This window comes from Felis catus, chromosome C1, assembly GCF_018350175.1.
Source record: "Felis catus isolate Fca126 chromosome C1, F.catus_Fca126_mat1.0, whole genome shotgun sequence".
Taxonomy (NCBI): domain Eukaryota; kingdom Metazoa; phylum Chordata; class Mammalia; order Carnivora; family Felidae; genus Felis; species Felis catus.
This window is the reverse complement of record NC_058375.1, coordinates 221,017,282-221,041,340: the sequence shown is the minus strand read 5'-3', so window position 1 is coordinate 221,041,340 and position 24,059 is coordinate 221,017,282. Positions and strand designations below refer to the sequence as shown.

Genomic DNA, 24,059 nt, shown 5'->3' with positions numbered 1-24,059 from the left:
ATGATCTCACGGTTCGTGGGTTCAAGCCCCGCATCAGGCTCTGTGCTGACCGCTCTGGGACTGGAGCCTGCTTTGGATCTGTGTCTCCCCCTCTCTCTGCTCCTCCCCCGCTCATGCTCTGTCTCTCTCTCTCAAAAATAAACATTAAAAAAAGTTTTTTTAATGAAAGACTGAAAGCAAATGAGCTATGATGTCAAGTTCAGAAGATTGACTTTTTAAGAGGAAAGAAAACTATCGGGAAAGAAAATGAGGTAACTACCAAAACAGAGCTTAAGCAAATCATCCTGGAATACTATGAACAAGTTTGTGTCATTCTGTTTTTAAAAGCAGTTGGAATAGGGACCCCTGGGTGGCTCACGGTTAAGTGCCAACCTCGCCTCGGGTCATGACCTTGCGGTTCATGAGTTCCAACCCGGCATCGGGCTCTGTGCTGACAGCTTAGAGCCCGGAGCCCCATTCGAATTCTGCATCTCCCTCCCCCGCTCGCGCTCTGCCTCTCTCTCTCTCAGAGATAATAAACTTTGTAAAAAATAACAAAAATAAAATAAGGAGCTGGAATACAGTTTTCTGCAAATGAAATTGCCAAAACCGAGAAGAAACAGAGACGGGAAATAAACCTACGCCCGTGAAGGGAATGGCAATGGAAGTAACAGGCGCCTCCCCAGGGGCCCAGTGTTGCCTACCAAGTCGGCCTGGGTCGCCGTGTCCCCCCCCCCCCCCCCCAGACGCCGGCCTGCGCTCTCACCTCCTCCCCACCCCTCCCCCCTCCCCCAGTCCCCGCCCCCGCCCCCCCCCCGACGCTGGTCTGCGCCTCCGGGCCCCGCCCCCACCGGCTCCCCGGCCCCGCCCCGGGCCCCACCTGCAAGTGCGGTTGTGCGCGGAGGCGAAGGCGGGCGGCGCGCGCGCCAGCGTGAAGTTGACGAAGCCGCGCAGGTCGGGGGCGCGGGTCCACCGGTAGTAGGCGCGCGGCAGGAAGTCGGACGAGAAGGCCAGCAGGAAGGCCTGGGCGCGGGGCGGCTGGTCAGCGCGGGCCCGTCCGCGCGGCCCCGGCGCCCCCGCCCCGCCCCGCCCGCGCGCTCACGTTGCTGACGACCGCCAGGTGCGCGATGCCAGCCAGGATGTGGGACCAGACGCCGATGTCCTGCGCGCGCTCGGCCACCGGGCGCCGGTGCTCGCAGACGAACTTGCGCGCGTCCAGGCGGATCTCCACCCAGTTGTTGAGCAGCGCGAAGAGCGGCGCGAGCGGACACGCGGCCACGAAGATGGCGACGAAGCCGAACTGCAGCACTGTGGGCGAGGGCCCCCGGCCCGCGCTGTGTGAGCCCCGGCCGCCCGCCGAGGCCGGGGAGCAGAGCCACCCGCGCCTGCCACCAGTGGGTGCCACGGCCCCCGCCCGCCAGCCCTTCGCGGGCCCTCCTCTCCCGAGGCTCTGGGGACACCTGCTGTTCCTGCTCGGCTCGTCTGAGACTCAGCTGCAGAGCCCCCGCCCCCGGAATTCTCCCCTGCCTGCTCCCACAGCGCTGCGGGCGTTTCTGGCCGAGCTTGGGCCTCCCCTGGCTCTCTGAGGTCAGGGACCCTGGAACTCTCCAACCTGGGTGCTCAGACACCCTGGGGGCTCGTGCAGCGATGGAAACAGAAACCTGATTTCAGAGCCGACTTCACCATTCACCCCTCTGGAGGGGGGAGCTGTAGGGAATGGCTTTTGTTTTTAGGTTTTTTATTTTTCAGTAATCTCAACATCCAACTCGGGGCTCGAACTCACAAGATCAAGAGTCGCCGGTCCACAGACTGAGCCAGCCGGGTGCGACCCCCACCCCCACCCATAGCTTCCTGAAAGGGGTTCCTGGGTCTCATGTGAAATCCTGAAGGAGAGCACTGGGTCCCATTTCCTGTTGTCCAGTGAAATAGGGACACATGAGGTCCATCAACCCCACTCACATGCTATGAAAAAGCATGACTCTCCAAGAACTGTCCTGCTCCCTTTTATGCAAAGAACGACGTCACCACTGTCACTCGTTTTGCCTTGGCTTCCGGAGACCTCAATGTGTTGGGTTCAGATGCAGTGCTTTAGAGTAGGAGTGTGCCGTGATGGCTTCCCCTCCCTTGTCTCTGGGTAAGACCCTGGACGGGCAGGGGACCACTACCCATGGTAGACACAGCCCCTGCTCTCCGAAAGCGCTCCACCCCACGTGGGGAATGAGCCGCAGGCATGGGCACCACCTGGCTAGGGCACAGTTGAGGGTCCAGTGAAGAGTGTGGGCGTCGAGAAGCTCTCGAGAAAATCAACTCCTCGAGCCCACCACCTCCCGCCCCCAGGGCCGGGTCTCTTGTGCACCTCTCCTCACTCCCTCCATGTGCCCTGGCCCATGCTTCCCAGGGTTGGGGGAGATTGAGGAGCACCCCACCCACTGCCCCCCAGGCCCTCTTCTGAACCCCCGTGCCCAGGGCACCGTCCCTTCCCACCCTCGGCCATTCTTCTTCAAGATCTCCCCTCTCCAAACCCCACAATCTTCCTTCGGAACCTTTGCAGGCCCAGCTCCACCAGGGACCCTCTGTCCCCACGTCCACATCATCTTTCAAGGTAGATGTACCCAGAGGAACACAGGCTGGAGCCCCTCTCGGGGTATGGCTGCCCCTCCCCCCCCCCCCAAGTCCCTGGTGCCGGCCGAGGCCGTGGCCGTGGCCGCTGACATGGCTCCTACCCATTTCGAGGTACTCGTCGAACAGACCCTCACAGGGCAGAAGCTCGTAGTCGGCCTCCCAAGGTGCCTGGCCAACCGCCTCAGAAGCCCCCACTTTCCTCTTCTTGGAGCGCAGCCGGAACTTCTGCCACCAGCCCTGTAGCTTCCTAGAGGAGGAGACATCCAGGAAAATGGCCCTTGTTCTCCCAGGCCTGGCCACGCTTGCTCTGTGGGTGAGGGGCAGCAGGGGGAGGAGGGCCTGGGCCATAGGGAGGGCAGGGGTGAAGATCTTGTGGAACTCACTGGCTGAGAGCATCTACATCCCCCCCCCCACCCCGCCATGGGGGCAACCACCCCTCCGACCGCCCCCACCCCCCACCCCACAGAGCCCTGGGGAACTGCAGAGAGGTTCCGAGCGCTAAGTCAAGGTCGGGAGGGGGCAAAGGACACCGCGGTGCCAGTGGGGGCAAACGTGTGCGTCGCTCTATCATATTCGGGGAGGGGGGGCGGGTGTGTCTGTTGCTTTGCCACACTGTCAGGTGTCCAGCTCCTGTCCCCGCCAGGCACCGAGGTACACGCTGCCCTTGTAATCTCACATTCAGCTTCAGGGCACCAACTGCCCAGAGAAGCAAGGCCACACCCAGGGGTGTGGGGGGTGTGGATTGGTCACGGTCCCACAGCTAAGGGGAGTCAGCTAGTGGGGGAAGATCAGGTGTGCAGGGGCCGACGGGAGGGTGTCCAGGTCGGCTCCAGCCTGGGAGGGGCACCCCGTTGCCTTGAGGAGGGCCACGGTGGTGCCAGCGGGGTGGCACCGGGGAGATGGAACCCCAGTCGTCCCTGGTCAGGGCACCTGAAGCCTGGGGCCTCTCGCTGCTCCCTCTGGTGCTGGCCTCGAGGCTGGGGATGCTCAAGAATGCCCCGGCCCAGCTAGAGTGGGCCGCACACCTGATGGGCCAGCACGGGTGGGGCAGGGCCGGGGAACCCAGGCCTCCCCGCCACCCCAGAGCCGGCCCAGGGCCAGAGGCCTTCGTGAGCCTGCCCGGCAACCACACACCACACACCACACGGGGCGGGTGGCTGGGGCACACCCTCCCCCTCCCTTGCAGATGAGGCATCGAGGTGGTCTTCTCCACCTCTTCTTCCGGGCTGGGGCTGGGCCAGGGGCTGCTCTCCCAGACGCTCCCAAATCCCACGGCCCCTGGCTGCTGCCCAGGGCAGGGTGGGGTGGCTCACGGGACGAGAATCTCCTGCACGTTGTTGATGATCTGCTTGCCCACCATGATGACCAGGAGCTCCTGTGCCAGCTCGATGAGGCAGCCTCCGGCCGCACACTGCAGCAGCGAGGCTTCAGGTTAGCTCTGGGAGGGACCGGCCTCATCTCCGCCACCCTTCTCTGGGCCTCGAAGGCGTCCCCTCCCACGCCGTCCCCTCCCTTTCAGACATGCCACAGCACACCCAGGACTGCAGAGACTGTCCCTCCCTCTCCTCGACCTCATGCAACCACCCCCCAGTCTCCCCCAGGTCCAGCTGGCAGACTGTGCATAGAGATGATGGGGGTGCTGCCCTGTAGCACCCCAGCTTTCCTTTGGGGACCCACACAAAGGTGGGTTATGTGGGGCTGACCCTAACCTGTGCCTCCAGGGAGGACTCAGATGTAGGCCCCACGAATCGGTGACCCGAGTCAAGTGAGAGTTGGGCTGGGGCTCTTACGGGGGCTCCTGAGGCGGCACAGGGGTACTGAGCTCGAGGGTGTCAGGCCAACTGCAGGGTCTCCCCCACCAGCTAAGGAGAACCTGCCTGAGTGCACGCCAGTGATGGGGAAAGCAGCTCGGCACTGGTTAGACACCTGGATCCAGCCATACCTGAGCCCACGGGGCCCTGAATGTGTTCGGTACCAGAGCCAGTGGCACTCCCTGTTTTGCTTAAGCCAGTTTGAGTTGGGAACTTTTCCCACTGACAGCTGAATGCTGCTTCACTGATATGGCGTGTCGTGCACAGTCGTGCCCCCAGGTCGGGGTCCCAGCTGCCTGTCCCTAGGAAGCTCCTCCCATCTCATGGAAAATGGAGAGTGTCCCTCAGAGGTGGCAACTTTGCAGTCAGCTCTTGGGTTGGGTCACAGCCCAAACCTGCGGGGAGGAAGGAGACCCTCTTTTTCTCAGAAAGAAGCGGGTCTTTTAGGTGATGAGCTCAGCAGGAGCTATCAGACCCCCACCCGTGTCCCCTGACCCAGCTCGGAAGCTACCTGCGGACCGTCCCAGGCACGCCCCTCATGCTGCCTGCACCTCTGGGCTCGGGCGTGCCTGGCCTTGCCCTGGTGAGGACCCAGATGCACGAGGACCATTTGGAGATTTCCTCCGATGTCCCAGGAGGTCCGGGACAGAGTCGCACCCAGGGGCTCATAGCAGTGACCCCTCCCTCAAATGCAGGCGCGCTCCCTTCTCCTGCCCCGCCCCCACCCCTCACATGCTTGCTGGGGTAACGCCCACAATTGCTTGCACCTGAGTTTTTATCTTGGGGTCTGCTTGGGGGACCCCACACTATAGCGATGCTTCATCCTGCACCGAACCCACTTCCACGTCCACCAGGTTCACGCCTGGCTCTCGCAGCAGCCTGTGCTAATGGGGTTGGGGCTGGCCGCGGCGAGAAGCCAGGGCCGCCCTGGCCACGGGCACCGAGCCCCTGAGGGTGTCCAGCCCCTGCACCCCCGCTCCCCCACGGTGGTTCGGGTCCCTCACCAGGGCTGGAACCCGGCTCGGGTGTGCACCGAGCCACACGGGAACAGGAGGCACGGGCAGGACCTGTGACCAGGCGTGCAAGCGGTGCGGGGTCGTGCGGGGCAGGAAGGTCCGAGGCCCTGGAGGCTCAGGAGGCGCGCCCCAGGGTCTCCGCCTCCGTTGGCGGGTGCTGGCCTCCCCACACACTCACCTCCTCGTTGCGGACCCCAAATAAGGTGTGATAGTTGCCCGGGTATCCCACAAACCTGGAGGAGAATTGGGGCCCGGAGGCCACGAGTGAGGAGGGGCTGCTGCCCCCTCGCCCGCCTGACAGGAGGAACACCAGGTGGGCCCGAAGCCGAGTCTGCTCAGAGGCCCGAGGCCGGGACTGGCCCCGGTCCCACCCTCGGCTCCTGTGCCAACAGCCCCCTTCCCCGGGCGTCTGGACAGCGTCCCGTGCCCGCCGGGGGGAACAGGAGGGTAGAGTGGAGGGAGCGGCGCTGACCTGCCCTTGAAGAAGGCGATGTAGATGGGGGAGGAGTAGAAGTTGACAAACTGGAAGATGAACACCTTGAGGGTGAAGGCGTCCTCGAACTTGGTCTGCGTGCGGTGCATTTCTGCGGCACAGGGGGCCTCGCTCAGTCCCCCACGTGAGGCCAGCCAGGGAGGGAGAAGGTCGCATTGCCGGATGTTTTAAGGAAACTCACTCGAGAATGGGGTGGAGTATGGCACTCCTAAATTTCTATTTTCAAAGTCACTTAAAAACGTTGCATTGGTAGAGGAGGAGCTGGGGGAAGGGAAGGGAGGTGGCACCGACGCTGAGTTACCACGGTGCGCACAGGTGGGCACAAGGGGTTGGAGCGACAGAAGAGAGCCTGGGGGCTGGGCGGAGGAGGTGTCCGGGGCTGGGGACAATGTTAATCGAGGGGGACACCCGTGGCTGGAAAAGGGGGACGCACGAAGCCTGCTGTTGCAGAAACACTCGGGGCAACAGAGCCCGTCCCTGCTGTCCCCACACCTGGAGCCTCTCCTTGGACACCTGCCCACTGCTGTCCCCACACCACCGTCCCCAGGTGAGTCCTCTGTCCCTCTCTTAGACCAGGCTGGTAACAGGTAAGCAGTTTGTGTGGAACGGACAGACTGGTTCATTAGCGTCTGTCCTTAGGAGATGGGGGTCAGGGAAAGGAGGAGAGAGGCTGGCAGAGAGGGGATGGAGAGAGGGGCAGGAAGGGCAGAGCAGACGGAAGGGGCTCAGGAAAGTGGAGGGGGCTGGGTGTGTCCCGGGCCCCGGAGGGGTAGCTCGGCTGTGAGGGTCTCCCGTTCTCCGCCCACGGAGGCCCCCCCTCAGTGCTATGTGTGAGGCCCCTGGGCAGGGTCCCACATGCCCCGTCGGTGCCTCGCTCGGACAGAAGGGCCCATAGGTAGGACAGAAAGTCGAGTTCTGGCCGGCAGGGATGGGCGGGTCCCAGGGTCAGCGCCCAGCGTCCTTGGCCACTCACCCCATCTCGTCAGGATGTGGGCCAGGGCCACGTAGATCTTGGAGAGGACGAGGATGAAGACCAGGTTCACCACCGACCCCGTGAAGCTGGCGACGCGCGAGGCCTGAGGGGAGCTGGCGGGTCAGAGTGGAGCGCGGGAGGGGTGGTCCAGAGCCTTCCACCCCACCCAGCGGGAGTGGGCGGTGGAGGCTCACCCAGGCTGCGAGGAGGGTGTTGTTGGACCTGGATACGAGGATGGCCATGATGGCCCGGTACAGGATGATGGACACAAGGCACATGACCACCACGGCCACCTGTGGGGCAAGGCAAGTGCGTGAGCCCCCGTGCGGCGGCCTGGCACTGCAGGGCCCTCTAGAGCTGGCCGTGGTCCCCGCCCGTCCTAGTTGGGGGGCAGAGGGGGAGGGTGCGGAGGAAGGTCATTCAGAATGGAGGGTGGGCACCACGTGGATGGCCAGAGGCCGCCGTGCGTCGCTCTGGGCCCTCGATGCTACGGAGCCATCCCTCCTACCCCCACCCTGCGCCCTCAGCAACCGAACGAACGTTGGGGATTGCTAATGTCTTGGAAGGGGAGGGAGAGGGAGGTGGTCCTGTCTGGAAGCCCCTCTGGCTGGAGAGCAGGGGTGGGTGGGCCCCCGTGCTGGATGCTCCCCCCACGCTTGAAGGCTGCCCCAGGCCCGCGTCCACGGGAAACCTTCCCAGAGCCCCCACCTGGCACACACCGCCTCCTACAGCCTGGACCCCCGAGCGTGGCCCCGGGCGTGGTCCCCTGTCTGGAGCCCGGGCCCACAAAGGCCTTCTGGGGCCTTCTGGGAGCCGTGAGAGTCTCGTGGGTCCCAGAAGCCTCGGGCTCCCAGCCTCAAGGGGAGAAGGGGTGACGAAAGGTGCCCCACAGGGCTCACGGTGGGGAGGGGAGGGCAGGGTGGCAGGGGCTCCCTCACCATCATCACGACCACTGTGGAGCCGGCCAGCACGCGGCGTACGCGGCTCCTCTCCGGGAAGTAGGGCTCGTCCTCCCCGGTGACGGGGTTCGGGGCCGTCGTGGGGGCCGAGGCGGCGAACTGGGGCCGTGGCCTCTCCTGGAAGGGAGCCCGCGTTCAGCAGCGGCCCGTGCGCGTGGGGAGGAGCGGCCCCGGTCCCGGGCACCCACCTCGATGTCCTCGTAGTCCGAGCAGCCCCAGCGGTAGGCCAGCGTGGCGCTCTGGCGCTTCCAGTACTCCAGCAGCAGCACGGCCCACAGCGCCATGAACACGCTGAAGAACACGGTGCCGCCGTGGTCGAAGAGCCGGCCGGCCTGCGGGCGCGGGCGGGCGCGGCTGTGACTCGCGTGGGACCCGTGGGCCCTGCGTCCCGCCGAGTGCTCCCTTTTGGAAGGCAACACCTCTCCTGTGCCTGCCCGCCGCCCTGCTTGTCTCTCCGCGCGCAGGCCCACAGACGGGGAGGGCGCGTCGCCCCGGGGTGGCCCCTGATCGCCACGATTCAGGGAATGGGACGCGGGACGTCCCACTCCGCCTCAACGCTGCTACGGGCTGAGACTTTGGGGGACGTTGGGTTGGGGCGAGCGTATTTGGCACACGGGACGGATGTGAAGTTTTGGGGGCCAGAGGGCGGATGGTGATAGGTTGAACTGTGACGTCCCCCTGGAACCACGGATCGTAACCTCATTTGGAATGAGGGCCTTCGCGCATATAGTTAAGGTAAGGACATCTGGGTGGGAGCACTCGGGACGGCCCCTAAGCCCAGTGACAGCTTTAGAAAAGAAGGGGAAACAGGAAAGACGAGGACAGAGGTTGGGGGACGCAAGCCAACCAACACCGAAGACTCCTGCAGCCCCACACGCTAGGAGAGGGCCGTGGAGCAGACGCCCCAGAAGAAACCAAACCCTGCGGCCGCTGATCTCGGACTTGGGGCCCCCAGAGCTGTGAGAAAACAGTTCTGGTGTTTTTTTTTTTTTTTTAATTTTTTTTTTCAACGTTTTTATTTATTTTTGGGACAGAGAGAGAGCATGAACGGGGGAGGGGCAGAGAGAGAGGGAGACGCAGAATCGGAAACAGGCTCCAGGCTCCGAGCCATCAGCCCAGAGCCCGACGCGGGGCTCGAACTCACGGACCGCGAGATCGTGACCTGGCTGAAGTCGGACGCTTAACCGACTGCGCCACCCAGGCGCCCCAGTTCTGGTGTTTTAAGCCCCTCGGCACGATCACCTGTGCCAGCAGCCCTGGGAAGCTGATTCCGACGGGGTCCCAGGGGTGTACCAAAAGTGTGTCTGGGCTGCGGGTCCATCCTGGGCACCAGGGCGCCCGGTCCAATGTGGGCGGCATGCAGGCAAGGCCACAGGGCCGCCGTCCCCGTGGAAAAGCCCACGTGCCCAGGCGGTGCGCGGTGCTGACGTGTGGGCGGACAGGGTCCGGGACCCAAGGGGCCTCCCTCCTCCCGCCTCCCACTCAGGCTGTCTGTGCCCCAAAAGTTTCGGGGTTTGTCTGCCTTGGGGAGTCTTCCAGGCGACCTTGGCTACTTATGCGCAACAACACAACGCAGCTAAAGCCGGCACGGCTCCAGCTGGAGCGCTGCCACAGCGGGCCTGCCTTCCACGGTGCCGGAGCTGGTGTTACCGGCAGGCGGGACCCTCCCCTCCCCCGTCCCCCTCGTACCTGGACCAGGGTGCAGGCACTGGAGAGCAGCCAGAAGGGGCAGTCCAGGCAGAGCGGGCACATCTCAAAGTGATCGGCGCCGCTACACAACTCCTGCCTTCCAGGCACAAGGACAGGCTGCAGGAGCCCTAGGGGAGCGGGCTCACGCCAGCCCCACCCCTTGGCCCCTGCCTCCCCCCAGCTGCCTTTGCCAGGCTCAGCATTTCTTTAAAAAGCAGCTTTAAGGGGCGCCTGGGTGGTTCAGTCGGATAAGCGTCCCACTTTGGCTCAGGTCACGATCTCACGGTTCGTGGGTCTGAGCCCCGTGCTGGGCTCTGTGCTGTCAGCACGGAGCCCCCTTTGGATCCTCGGTTCCCCTCTCTGTGCCCCCACCCCATCCCCCCTCAAAAATAAACATTAAAAAATAATAAAAAATTGCTTTAAGATACATGCAATGCGAATTTTTAAAAATATTTTTAACGTTTATTTTTGAGACAGAGTAAGCAGGGGAGGGGCAAAGAGCGAGGGAGACACAGAAACCGAAGCAGGCTCCAGGCTCCGAGCTGTCAGCACAGAGCCTGACGCGGGGCTTGAACCCATGAACTGCGAGATCATGGCCTGAGCCAAAGTTGGATGCTTAACCAACTGAGCCACCCAGGTGCTCCTGTGCAATGATAATTTTTGAGATAACTTTTTGAAACTTTAGCTCCATAATGAAGTAAAACCCAAGGCCATTTATTGATAAGAAAAGCTTATACTATTACAAGAAGCGAGGGTAAGTACCAATAAAATTAATCCAGGAGCACACCCGTGCACCTGTGTCGGTCTGGGAGCACACCCGTGCACCTGTCAGCCTTCCAGCCAGGTCCACGGTGTCCTCTACGACAGGAGGGCATGGTTATGCTCAGTGCTCACCTCCATCCCCAGCTCTGCACGGGGCCTGGCACCTGTGGGTCCCTGAACCACACGCCCGCCTCAGGAGACGCAGGGCAAGGCTCGGGGGCTGGGAGATGACACTTACGTGGGTATGTCTGAGAACACCAGGAAACAGCCCGCCAGGAACACCAGAGTGCCCACTGCCGCTGCCGGCAGGAGCCAGCCTGTGTAGAACCCTGCAGGGCAACACTGGAGTTGGCCCTCCGGGACTGGGCGGAGGGACCCTGGGAGTCCGCCGTCGGTGCCCCGAGTGGGCCCGTGTACCCAGCGCAGAGCGAAGCAGTGGGTGGGGTCTGCACAGCCACACTTGTCCCTGGGGAACCCATGCTCCGCCAGCAGAGTCAGACCTTCTGCCGGCAGCTCTGAGCAGAGCCCCCCGCTCCTGGCCTCGGCACTTGACTCCCCCAGAGCCCCAGCCCAGTGTGGCGACACCTCCTGGACACCCCTTTCCCGAGTCCAATTGGTCTCTAAGCACCATGCCTGGGATGGACGTCCCCATCGTGGGAAGCACACCGCTCACTGCGCTCCACCCTGGGAGACCGATGGCGGTCCATTCTGGATGCTTCCCTCTGCCTCAGCCCACCCACTGTGGCCAGATTCCTGTTACCCCCCAATCCCTCAAGCGGTCACCCCACTGTCTCCCACGGGTCTGCCTCCAGCCCCATCCTGCATGGGCAGAGGCACTTCCGTAGAAGGCCGGCCTGTCTGGAACCCAGATGAAGACCCTGTCCTCGTGCCGTCTGCGGCCCTCCAACCTGGCTTTGCTGTCCCATGGCCCCCGCTCCACCCGGCCCCCCTGGGGTCCTCGCACACATGCTATGCCTTGGGCTGCATGCCTGGGCCTGGTGCACCCTTCCACCCTCCCAGCCCTCTCTGGGGCCACAGAGGCTGTGGGTGGCCTCTCCTTCTGTGTCACCCATGGCTGGTGCCTTCCATGAGAGCAGAGTCCCTGCGTGCTGCACAGCATCCCCAGCGTGGCTTGAGGCCTGAACAGATGCATGCATGCACGACTGAAGGGCTGCCCATGCCTGGGGCTGGAGGGCACGGGTACTGTGTTTAGGGATGAGAAAGGACTTCAGAAGTTTTGGGGCACAGAACAGTGGGGAGAGGGCCATGCTCATGGGGGTGAGCCTGTGAGGGGGCAGAGGACCCCAGGCTGCCCAGGGAAGAAGGTCGTTCCAAAGGTGCCAGTCTGCCTGCAGGTGTTAAGAGGGTGGCTGGCCCTGGACCCCAGGCAGGGGTGACCTCAGCTGGTCGGGAGTTCCTGGAGTGGCCCAGGGCCTCGTGGGCCGCATCTGGTGGGCTGGGGACACCGGGGGCTGAGTCAGGAGGGCCCTACCTGCGGAGGAGTGTTCCTAGTCCCTTGCTGGGGCGTTAGGGCCCAGAAGAGCCACAGGAATATTACTGGGGCTGGTGGTCGCTGGGCAGGTAAGGCTGGGGATCGGGAAGGGTTTCCCCAGGAGGGGCCAGCGTGGCTCTCCCCGGGGCGGGGCAGGACTCACCAAGCCAGGCGAAGTAGAAGGCCACCTTCTCCCCGAAGTATCTGCGCACGTGGTCCAGAGGCTGGTACTTGTTCCACTGGCTCCAGCGAGCCCAGTACCGGAACAGAACCTGCCTTTGGGTGAGGCCCGGGGCCTGAGGGCCCTCTGGGGGTGTCCTGAACGGGCCCTGTGGACAAGAAGCTGTCGGGTGGGGAGACCCAGGCTGGCCGACCGGGCACTGTCGTAGGGGTGGGGCTCAGGAGGGCTGCCTGAGGAAGGAAAGAGGGGTGTGGGGGGGCCAAGGGGCCAAGTAGGCCTCCGAGGAAGGGCTATCTGCGTTGAGCCCCTCAGCCAGGGCTCCTGGGGCCTGGGGCCAGGGCAGGGAAGGGTCTGGAAGACACCAGGAGGAATGTCTGGGTAGGGGCTCCTGCCACCCAGAGATGTGCAGCCCGCAGCAACCACAGGGCAAGTGGGGCCGGCTGCGCCTGTGGAAAAGCAGCGCCTCCCAGAGCCAGGCGGCACCCGCCATCCCGCCCGTTGCCTTATGTACCCCTAGGCAGCGTCTGGGGAGGAGGGACGGTCCCCACGGTCACACAGCTGCGGGTACCGGCCTGCCCTAGCCCTGCAGGCCCCACCCTCTTTGTGCAGCTCTGAGGACTCGCGGTGGGTACTGCGCAGGGGGCCGGGCGGAAAACAGCTTCCTGACCCACATGGTGGACATTTTGCCAGGACCCTGGTCAGGCCAACGGGTGCCACTCCCTGGTACCGCCCTAGTTTACCTGGCTTCGAGAGGGGCACAGAAGACCTCCCCGTCTTCCCCGAGACCGAAGCTGTCCAGGGAGGGAGGGCTACTGGGCCTGTCACATGGCAAGGAGGGTGGCATCCGGCCACCACAGCCTCAGACAGGCCCTCGTGTGGCCCTGTCGCGTGGCAAGCGTGGCCTGGGCCGCCCGTCTGACCGCAGCGGCCTAGCACAGAGGGGGCCGCTGCCCCACATGCCCGGAGGTGGACGGCAGGACCTGGCGGTCCTCCTCAACCAGGAACCCACCCTAACGCCCAGGCCAGGGCCCCACCCCACCCCATCAAGCCCCTGGTCTCACATCATGCAGGGGGAAGGCCGCGCTAAAGACACCCTCCGCCAGCAGCTGGTCGATCCCGCACAGGCCTTTCTTCTCGTGGCCATATGGGGTCTTGGCCAGGATCGCAAACAGCTAGGGGTGGTGGGAACAGTGCCGGTTACCTGTCACGTGCCAGCAGGGCAGGACCATCCCGGCCCGCTGATCCCCTGCCGAGCCCTCTGCTGACAAGCAGTGAGGAGACTTTGTGGGTCCAGCTCTTCCGCACGTGGCAGGCTCACACATACCACCGTCCCCGACGCCCCACTTTACTTTGGCCACAGTCACTGGAATCACAGGAGTCCAGTCTGGATCTGAACCCAGGCCCCAACTCAGGGTCACAGCCTCCACCCCGGGTGCCTGTGTCAGGGGTGGGCACCGCCCCTGGCCCCCGGGCAGCCCACATGGCCTCCTGCTCTTTGGTGGTCAGCGGGGGACTCGAGGGGCAGGCCTGTCCTGGCGTCTTCCCCACCACAGGCCACCGGAACAGGCCTCCTGGAGGGCATCTGTCAGGGGTGCTGTGGCTGTGCCGGTGCTCTGGCCCTCGGCCCCTCCTCACCAGCCAGCAGGACCCGCACCACCACCCCCCCTCCCCCGGGCCTGGTGCCTCTGGCCGTCTGCCCCGCAAGCCACAGTTGTGGCGTCCATTCAGGGTCCTGGGGGCCCCGAGGGGTGCCGAGCGGGGCCCCCGCTGTGCCGTGAGGTGGGGGGTAGCCCCGGTCACGGGACAGTCTTCCTGCGTCCACGGCTCGGCTCCCCTCTGTTCCCGGCTCAGGGCCGGGAGGTCTGAGGCCCACAGCCACACACTCACAATCTGGTGCCGCTCGGTGCTGGTAAAGAAGTTTTCTTGGTTGTCACTCCCGAGGAACCTGAGGGCGCGGGAAAAGGGCAGAACTCGAGAACCCGCGCACGTGCAGGAGAGCACACACGGGCACATGACACGGGACGCACACGAGTGCACATGGTGCACACGGGCGCGCACGCACAGCCTCATCCCGCGGCTGGGAAGACAACCCCTAACCTGGGAGCACAATCAACTCCTGCCTTGCCTTTTCCAGTCTGGGGGCAGGAGGTCACAGCCGGGTCCCCGGACAGCACGGAAGCACCCCCCGACAGCCTGTGTGGGAGCACCAGGCTCACCAAGGAGCCCTGTAGCATTCCACGCTCCACCTGAGACTCTAAGCAGGGGGTCAATGGCCTCGTGGGTGGTGCCTGGTGGTGGCCTGTGCGGATGGACGATCGGCCAGGGGCCCTCCCTGGGCCCCCGGAATCCTGGGAAGCCCCAGAACTGCTGGCTTCCCCCCGAAAGGAGGTGTGCTCGGCACGGGCAGGAAGACCACCTGCGAAGCTTCGGTGCTGGTCACCGACAGGGGTCCCCACCGCCCCTGGACACTCCCCTCTTCCGTGGCTGGGGTGGCCGTGCGGCTGGGCTGTCCCGTGCACGCGGACAGCGCCTCCCGAGCCGAGACAGCGCCTCCTGTCTCTGCCTCAGAAGCCAGGAGCCTGAGCCCTGAAGACCTTGCAGAGCAGGGACCTGCCCACCCACCACAGACCAATAGCTGAGAGGGAAACGGACCTAAGCGCCCAGCGGGTTTGGGGGACGTTTGTCTCACCTTGACAGCTTGCTCACTTTGAACGGGCAGGAGTAATACTCGGGGGGCACGTCGGGCACGTCCTCCAGCAGGATGTTGGGGAGCCCCAGCCACGCCAGCAGGCCCGCCGACCAGTTGGAGGCCTGGTTGGGCAGCTCCTGGAGGGCACGGTTGCACTCCTGAGCGGATTCGGACGCAGAGGCGGGCACCACGTGTGGGGTGGGGGTGCGTGGGTTTAGAAAGTGGGCAGAGGGAGCCTGCCCGCCCTCCCCTGGCTCTGGAGCCTGCGGGGATTGACCGGGCCAGCCCCCGGCGCTCTCTGGGCCTTGGGCCATGGTGGGCAGCGGGAGCAGCCCCCAGGCATATCATCCGGAGGTCACCTGGAAAGTGCTGCCCCTCGCCCCGTGTCCCCCAGGCTGGGGCTGGCCCCCAGTGGGTGGTTTCTGGTGTGGGGGGGGGGGCTCTGGGGTCTGGGCCTGGAGGAGTCCAGGTGGCCAGTTCAGAGCCTTGGCTCCTATGCACGCTCCCTACCCCCCGAGCCCGGTACCTTGACCCTCTCTGCCCACCAAGGCTTCTTGGGGCACAGTGATGGGGGTGGGAGGGACCCTCGTGGACACCGAGTGGGAGCCTCCAGGGGTGTTGGTATTGGCCGTGGTATGAGGGCGCAATCATGAGTGACCTTCGCTTGAGGAGGACCCGCTCCCCCCGCCCCGGGCACACCCGGGCACCTGCAGGGGCAGCTTCAGACGCAGGTCCTCGGCGTAGTAGCAGAGCACGGCCCAGGGGGCCCTGAGGAGGACGTAGTGCACTGCTCCGTTCTCACCCTGGACAGCACGCTGCAGAGACCAAGGGCTCCATGAGAGCCTGAGGGACGTGTGCACCTATGCGTGTGTGTGCACGCTTGGAGTGCGTGCACGTGTGTCCACTTACATTCCTGGGAAAGACAGATGCTTCTGTAGCCATGGTAACAAGTAACCAGCACCGGTTTTAAGTCTGTTCCATAAATGACAACTTGCCTGTTGAATGTGCCTCCGAAAGCTGACCGGGCAGTGACCGCCCCCATTCAGCAACCAGCCCAGCGGCCAGGGAGGGATGGCACCCAGCCTGCGCCAGCCACGCCCCCTGGGACTGGCAGGACCAAACACACCCTTCCCCAAAGCCTGCCTCGTCCAGAGACTGTGGCTGACCCGCCCCACTCTCCTGACGTCAGCAGGCAATAGAGTCAGCTTTTGGTTTGCAGAGACTGAACGATGGTCTTGTCCTTTGACGGGCCGCTGGGCCTCTATGTTATGCACGCACATGTGTGCACACGTGTTTAGTGCATGCGCGTGACTGTCATATGCGTGCGCACATGTGGAGACACGTCGCAGGCCCTCTTGGGTCTCTGAGAGGGGACTTGGGGCACCCCGGTCCGGTGCACACGGTCTGGGGCCTGGTTTCCAGAACCTTGCCTAGTTCAGGTGCTCTCAGCCCGCCCCGCGTCACAGCCTTTAGGGTTCCCTGAATGCCAATGGCCAGCCCCCGCCCAGGGCCCACTGGAGCAGACACGCCCGGGGCGGGATGGGCTCGGCGGTGCTTCGGGCGACCGGCCGGCTGTGCTGTGTGCCGGGAGCTGCCACCTATACTGAAGACTCGGGGCATGTCAGTCACCGTGGTGGGGCAGCTGCCCACTGCTGTCCCCTGTGGCTGTCCTCCTGTGACCCCCACTACGACCGTCCTCCGGTGACCCCCACTAGAAGGTAAGACCACCCATTCTGGGTGAAGGTTTTGCAATCTCATGTGGCCACACCCATGAGCCAAAGCTTTCTCCAAGATAAGGGGGGGGGGGACACCTTTCATCCCCACTCACCAGACTTGTCAGGTGGATCCAAACTCAAAGGGGAGAGGGTGTCGTTCTTGTCCCCCCACCATCCCGCTGTGGGTATGTCTGCCAACAGCTACAGCCCTCTGGAGGGGCCTCAGGGGTGGGGAAGGTCAGCAAATCCGACACGTCCTCCCACAGGAACGGAGAGGTAAGTGGGGGCACATTCACGCGGGGGTTCTCTGGGCAAGGGCAGCAGCCCCACAGCGAGTACATGGGTGTAGCTCACAAGCATGGTGTCAGGAGGGGTTACACCAAGCCCGAGTCCATTCCATCAAGTTCAAACAAAACCAAGCTGTACTGTTTGCAACATAAAGTCGGAGCTAACATGATGAGCAACACACGGAAATGTGATTAATGTAAGATTCAGGGCTGCTTTGCTCTGGGCGGGGAGAGGGCACCTGATGGCTGAGTCCGTTCCTGGGGACGGCAGAGGGCGGAGGACACACGTGCAGCGAGCCCAGCCAGGGTTCGGGGACGAGACGACGAGAGGGTGCCCTGCCACTGCTGGAGGAGGTCTAAGTGGGGTCACCGGCACAGGGGACACAGTGAGGGAGGGGCTGCTTTAGCTGCTCAGTTCTAGAAACACACAGTCATCATCACAAGTGTGACACCGGGACGGTTCAGTGGAGGTGGGTCAGACCGGTGGGTCTGACGGGCTCTGGCTCCCACGAGCGAACGTGGGGCAGGACCGGGGCAGGTGCTGGGCCGGCCTGTGCTAGGGGTCCCATAGGCACAGGGGGCTCGCACAGGGGCCGGGCTCCCAGCAGGAACTGGGCTCTTGCTTCGTCCCAGGGCTCTGGACCCCACGCCCTCGGGCTTTGTCGGGAAGGTGGTGGATAACTGAACGGATGCAGTGCCCAGAACGGACCCCAAGTACCTGGTCCACGTGTAGCCCAGCGGCGCGGAGGTTATCCAGAAAGGTCTCCCTCCAGGCACCGCGCGTGTCTGTCTCGTCCCGGCTGGCGCCACCCTGCTGCCGACCCAGCCTCAGGTCTTCCTCCCAAACGAGGACGAAGTCTGCCAGAAACCACAGGGACGGAGGCAGGGCTGGCACTCCGGCCAGGACACCCAGGCTCCAAGTGGGAAGTGGGACCCGAGCTCTCGGACACTCGCCCTGCTCCTGGGTGTCTCCCTCTGGGCCCTCACTCTGGTCCCGCCCAGGGCTGGGAGCACTGGGGGCGCCGGCTGGTGGGACGGGCTGGAGACGGGCTGGGGCCTGCTCCTGAGATCCCTGTGTGGCTCCCACTCCCGCAGGTAAGTCCCAAACCCCCACAGGGGGCTTTAAGGACTTCCCGTGTAAGCCATCACAGAATTTCCTCCTAGCCACAGAGACTGTAAAGGCTGGACACAATGTGGGAAGCCCCTGCTCTTCTGGCCCCAGACCGCCGCGGGTGCAGGGCTAAGGCCTCTGAGATCCGAGAGTAGGGGAGCACAGGGGTGAGCCCAGACTCACTTGGGGTTCTCCCTAAGAGCTGTTTCTAAACTGCGGGGTGGGGCAACAGGGCCCAAGAGGCATTGCTGAGCGATGAGTGGGGTCAGAATTGGGGGCTGCGGAGGGGGGCCTGGGGCCCGAGGGGTGTCACGTGGAGAGGACAGAGAGGACAGAGCCCTTGTGGCTCCGGAGCTGCTGATGCGCAGAGTCCCCAGAGGAGGCACGGCACTGGGGCTCCAGCGGCAGAATGGGGGCAGCGGGTGGGGGCCCTGGCTTTCCAGGTGACACTCCGGGTCCTACCCCAGGAGCCAGGACTCCACCACAGGAGTTAAGGGGCGCACCGGAGGGGGGCAGAGTTGATAAGATCAGCAGAAACAGACCCGGAGATGAGCCACATGGTGGAACTCGCAGAACAGGGCCGAGAGGAGGAACAGTGATGGAGGTAAAGCCCAGAAAGGAGTCCAGGACGGGCAATGGTCGGAGAGTGGAATCACCTCGAGGGAGACTCCGGATCTACGAAAAGGAATCAAGTAGACGTTCGAGAACAGCATGCCGCAGCACCTGACACAACGGAAGACAGCTCTGGCAGACTGAAGGACAGACCGGTCCTTCAGCAAGGACAGAAAACATCCCAACTGAACTCAGAGTAAAAAGGACAGAAAGAATGGAACATGGCACCTGAAGGGTGGGGTCCCGGTCAAAAGGCCCAATGCGCTGCAAGCCGAGGACCAGGAGAGGGTAGCAGAGCAGGTCTTTGAAGAAAAACGGTCAAGAATTTCCAGATCTGATGGAAGAACTGACTCCAAAGCGATTCCCAAACGGGATAAAGCAGCTACGCTTAGGAAAATCAAGATACGGCGTACCTCTGCTGTAAACTAAGGGTAAAGAGGAATCTTATAAGCAGCAAGGGTAAAGAGAACACACTGTTTTTCAGGGGGACAAGAGTGATACATGCACTTGATCTCTCGACAGGAACAAAGAGACAATGGGATGGCATCTTCGACCTGCTGAGGGACCGATGCCACACGCCAGAATCCCTGATCCAGCGGAAATGTCCTTCAGAAACGAAGGCTCATGAAAACGTTCTGCAACAGCACAAATCAGAGACTTAGTTCCAGCACACCTGCTCTAAATTACTGAAGGAAATTCTTCCGTCTGCACAAGATCATCTTGGACGGAAGTGCTGATGTGCAGGGAGGGAACCCAAATGGAAACACACAGGAAAATATGAGAGTGCAACTGTCTCTCTGTAGAGACGACACAATCTTGTATACAGGAAATCCAAAGTCCCAAACTAGTAGAACTAATAACAGGTTTGGCAAAGTTCCAGGATGCAAGATCAACATATGGAAATCAACTGGGTTTCAATACACTAGCAATAAACCAGCTAAGAATGAAATGAGGAAAACCACTTCCGTGTAGAACGGCACCAAACACAAAATACTTACAAACACATGTAACAAAAGATGTGCAAGATTTAGACATTGAAAGCCACCAAATATTGTTGAAACAAATTAAAGAGCAAATAAATGCAAAGACATTCCACGTGCATGAATCAGAAGATTAATATTATCATGATGGCAGCACTCCCAGAGTTAATCTACAGAGTCAACACAATCCTTATCAAAATCCTAGCTGGCTTATTATTATTGGTTGGTTTTTTTTTTTTGCAGAAATTGACAAGATTAAAATTTATTTGGAAATAAGAGGAGACCCCGAATGAACAAAACGATGTTGAAAAAGAAGAACAAAGCGGTCGGGCTCACACTTTTTGACTTCAAAACTGTCTATGAAGAATAACCAAGACAGTGTGGTACCAGACACTGTCTGGTATACGGACAGACATATAGATGAATGGGTATATTTGAGATTCTGAAAAACCCACATATTCATGGTCAATCCATTTTTTACAAAGGGGACATTACAATTCAATAGGAAAAAAAGTGTTTTCCGCAAATGGTGCTGGGACAAGTGGATACCTAGATTGAAAAGAATGATTTTGGTCCCTTACCTCACACCATATACAAAGTGCAGTTATGATAACCAGAGAAAGATGATGGACCTAAGTATAAGAACCAAAATGATAGAGCCCTGATGAGGAAACAGTGGTACATCTTCATGACCTGGTGTAGGTGATGATGTCTTAGACATTTAGACATGACACCAAAAGCATAGCGATAAGAGTGAATACTAATAAATTGGACTTGGTCAAAATTAAAAACACATATGCTTCAGAAGCATCACCAGGAAAGTGAAAAATACCCCACAGAATGGGAGAAAATATTAGAAATCATATATCTGGCAAGAGAGAACTTGTCTAACTCAACATTAAAAAGACAAATAGCCCAATTTAAAAATGGGCAATGGTTTTGAATAGACATTTTTCTAAAGAAGGTGTGTAAACGGCCAATAAGGCCATGAAGTGATGCTCAGTAGCATCAGCCCTTAGGGACTTTCCAGTCAAAACAACGAGATAGATGCCATTTCATCCTCACTAGGGCAGTCGGCACACAGATAGACAACAGGCAGGTTAGGATGGATGTCGCGCAACTGCTGTGCTTTGTAAGGTGGTAGTTACTCTGGAAAACAGTTTGGTGGTTTCCCAAAAATGTTCAACTTTGAAGCGCCTGGGTGGCTCAGTCGGTTGAGCGTCTGACTTCAGCTCAGGTCATGATCTCACAGTTCGTGGGTTCGAGCCCCACGTCGGGCTCTGTGCTGACAGCTCGGAGCCCAGAGCCTACTTCCGATTCTGCGTCCCGCTCTCTCTCTGCCCCTTCCCCTGCTCGTGCATGTGCTCTCTCTCTCTCTCTCTCTCTCTCAAATATATAAACACTAAGAAAAAGTTTAATGTTGAGTTACTATCTGACTTTGTGATTCTGCTCAAGTGTACATGGCCAAGAAAATCAAGCACATCCACGTGAAACCTTGTGCACGAATGGCCACTGTTGCTGTGGTCCTCACAAAAGCCACAAAGGGGGAACAAGCAAAACACCCGCCATCAATTCTTTCGGGGATACACATAGAAGTCGGACTGCTGAAATATGGTCTTTCTTTTTTTCTTTCAATTTTTTTTTAAAGTTTATCTATTTCTTTTGAGAGAGAGAGAGAGAGAAGAGAGACAACGAGCGGGGGAGGGGCAGAGCGAGAGGGAGGGAGAGAATCCCAAGCAGGCTCCGCACCGTCAGCACAGAGCCCGACGCGGGGCTCGAGCCCACCAGCTGTGAGATGACGACCTGAGCTGAAACCAAGAGTCAGATGCTCAACCCACCGAGGCCCCCAGGCGCATGGTATCTCTTGGTTTAATTTTTAGGAACCACCACACCGCTTCCCACGGCGGCTGCACATTCACCTTCCCTCCAGCTGTGCACAGGGTTCCGATCTCCTCACATCCTTGCCGATGCTGGTTATTTTCTGTTTTATTTTACTATTTTTAATAACAGCTGTCCCGGTGGGTGTCTACTTTCTGGGCCGCAGGGAGAGCGAGGTGGCAGCAGGGAGCCCAGGCAGGGGGTGGTCGGCACTCTGGGCTCAGGGCAGACGGTACCGTGGGGGCGGGGGCTGAGGATAAGTGGAGCTTAATGGACTTTGAGGTTAGAAAAGGTGTGGGCTACAAGAGACAGTCTGCGTTTGTCTTGAGGCCAGAGCAGGAGAGAGGCGGGCCGCCCCCTCCCCCAGCCCTCCAGAGCCTCTCAGCCCGCCCCCCTTCAGGGAGGACTCCCCCCACTTCCCTACCATCTCCCTGGCTGTGCTCTGCTCACCACGAGGCCCTCCCCGCACCCCCGGCATGGCGGCTGGCACCGAGTCGGCTCAGGAGACAGTGCCGGGCGAGGGAGGGGCGGCCTGGTTGCTGAGGACGGTGACCTGCCACCACCCATGGGCATCCCGTCTGCGTCCCCACCCCCAGGACCAACACGGGCACAGCTGGCAGACACTGGGAGGGGCTCACCTACTCGGGGCTTGGAGGGGCTCCCCACCCTGCCGGCGGCCTCCCGGTGTCCACTCGGCTGGAAGGAAAGGAAGAGAGATGGCAGCAACTGACAACTGCTCCGCACTTCGCCCCCCTCCCCCCCCCCCCCGCACCCTCCTCCTCTGGGACACAGGAGGACGAGCGAGAACACAGCCACCGAGTGTCGGCAGAGGGGCTCACAGGCGCTGGCATGTCCAGCCGGGGAGGCCAGCCCCACGTCCCCTCCAGCCTCCCGCAGACCACACGGGCCTCCAAGCACCTGGCTGGGCTGTGGGCGATGGTCAGGCTTGTAGGTGACCTGGGCACGACCCAGGGGTGCCCGCGACCGAGGGCCTCCGGGGGCTGGAAGTGCTCTGTGCACCGCCCAGAGGCAGTCATGGCACCCAGAGAGTGGAATCAGCTTGGGTTTCTCGAAGTTGCCGGGGACCAGAGCCCTTGGTAAGAGGCATCTACACTCACTAGCCCCAGGAGACCCCGTCCTCTACCCCAATCATCAACCTTGACTAACCGCAAGCTTAACCTTAGCCCGGGATCCAGCAGAATGTAACCTTCGCTGACGCTGAACCCTGCGCTAACAGTAATGCTGACCGGCCTGAATTCTAAAGCGCGTCTGCCCTCGGGCCGCTGTGGCTCCTCCAGGGTCACTTCTGAGTTCTGACCATCCTCACGTGCAGACGTGCTGCCACACGCACCCACAAGCCACTCCCTCCCCCCGCCCCCCAACCCGGCCCCCCGCCAGAGCGAGCACTGATAACCTTCGATGTGCCCAGTCTACGTTTTTAGGGGACAAAACCGCGTGGACACAGCTGCCGTCCTCAACCCTGCCGTGGGGCAAGGGCTGTCGGGAGCGTGCCTGCTTCCAGGCTGCTCCCCAACGCTGCGTGTACATCCGAGCGGACGGGGCGCACTCCACGGCATTTTCAGTAGCATCTCTGGTTTACCTGCGGATGCCCGATGCTTCCCTCTCGCTGTCCTTCCCGCTGCTGAGTCCCGGCCCAGTCCAGCCTGAGCCCAGCCTGCACCCAGCCCGTCCCCCGGGTTGTCTGCACAACCCCGAGGACCGGTGACCTGGGCGGTGACCTGACCGCGAGCACTGGGGCAGCTCGAGGGCGCAGGAGGTCCGGGCGTCGAGGCGGGCTGTGGGTGCCCCGTCTGCCCACAGGCTCGGGGCTCCGGCTGCAGCCACTGTCTTCAGGGTCCTTGAGTCCAACCAGGGGCTGGGGGCTCAGGCCCAGGCAGGGAGAGACCTCCTAAATCTACAGCGGACCGCGGGCCTGGGTCCCAGGGAGGGGACGCAGGACGCTGCCTCTCGAGGTTTACCTCTGAGGTGGGGGCTGTGCTCCCGTAAGTGTGGCCCTTCTCGGCCTCGGGGGCCACGTCGATCAGGACGGTACTGTCCTCCTCCGGGGACTGTCTCCGCAGCATCCCACTCCTGCACCTCACAGCACCGGGGTGGGGACGGGGCAGAGCGGGCACATGAGGCTCGGCCCCATACCACTGCGCGGCCCACATGAACCCACTTCACAGGCAAGGGCACAGGCTGGGGCAGGAGCCAGGGCCGGCGCCAGGCTGCACTGTCCCTCCTGAGAGCACAGGCAGGTTCCCCAGGGGCCGGCCAGGGAGGAGGAGGGAGGGGGCAGGGGCCTGGCCCAGCAGCTGTCCGTCTGTGCACCTGTCCAGCGTGTGCCTCCCTCCCTCCCAGCAATGCCCGGGGTGGTGGGGGCCAGAGGAGGCCCAGTGGGGTGGGCTCAGCTCTGCTCCCCAGCAGGAGGAGTGGGTGATACCCTTTAATAGACTAGAGGCCTCAGCTCCTCCCAGTGGCGGGGGGTGGGGAGGGCCCTGGACCCGATGGGGAGGCTGGCCCGGCCACGCTGACCCTGCGTGTTCCCCATCTGGCCTCAGGACCCCTCCGTGGGGAGGACAGATGCCACTCTCCCAGTTGACAGGTTGGCAAAGAACAAGAGGAACCCTGTGGCCCAGAAGGGGTGGTTTTGAGTGGGGCCAGCCATCCGCCCCGGCGCAGGTGAGGCACTGACGGCCACCACCAGGCCCACGGAGGCGGGGAGGGCTGAGGTGGAGACGCCGCGGGGGGCTTTGGGGAGAGCTCGTCTAGGCCACATAACCTGGGGGAGGCGGAGGTGTGAGCCCGCA

General features: G+C 61.9%; 1 protein-coding gene across 4 annotated transcripts in view; it reads right to left on the bottom strand.

Annotated features, from left to right (window-relative positions):
- ANO7 (anoctamin 7) overlaps positions 1-24,059 on the bottom strand; it is a 29,705-nt gene that overhangs the window by 3,871 nt on the left and 1,775 nt on the right. For 2 of the 4 annotated variants that reach the window (XM_045034737.1, XM_023257878.2), the window contains exons 2-21: positions 23,229-23,340; positions 21,888-21,945; positions 17,387-17,526; positions 15,374-15,481; positions 14,667-14,803; positions 13,865-13,922; positions 13,039-13,149; positions 11,960-12,125; positions 10,543-10,633; positions 9,543-9,639; positions 8,042-8,185; positions 7,833-7,970; positions 7,089-7,187; positions 6,895-6,997; positions 5,901-6,012; positions 5,607-5,661; positions 3,915-4,012; positions 2,703-2,848; positions 1,082-1,287; positions 860-1,002 (exon numbers count right to left, since the gene is read on the bottom strand). In XM_045034737.1, coding sequence (XP_044890672.1) covers positions 860-1,002; positions 1,082-1,287; positions 2,703-2,848; positions 3,915-4,012; positions 5,607-5,661; positions 5,901-6,012; positions 6,895-6,997; positions 7,089-7,187; positions 7,833-7,970; positions 8,042-8,185; positions 9,543-9,639; positions 10,543-10,633; positions 11,960-12,125; positions 13,039-13,149; positions 13,865-13,922; positions 14,667-14,803; positions 15,374-15,481; positions 17,387-17,526; positions 21,888-21,945; positions 23,229-23,340 — 2,322 coding nt within the window. Of the gene's footprint in view, positions 1-859; positions 1,003-1,081; positions 1,288-1,938; positions 2,849-3,914; positions 4,013-5,606; positions 5,662-5,900; positions 6,013-6,894; positions 6,998-7,088; positions 7,188-7,832; positions 7,971-8,041; positions 8,186-9,542; positions 9,640-10,542; positions 11,851-11,959; positions 12,126-13,038; positions 13,150-13,864; positions 13,923-14,666; positions 14,804-15,373; positions 15,482-17,386; positions 17,527-21,887; positions 21,946-23,228; positions 23,341-24,059 lie in introns of those variants that run through there. The other 2 variants (XR_006583689.1, XM_045034738.1) reach the window with 2 other exon arrangements.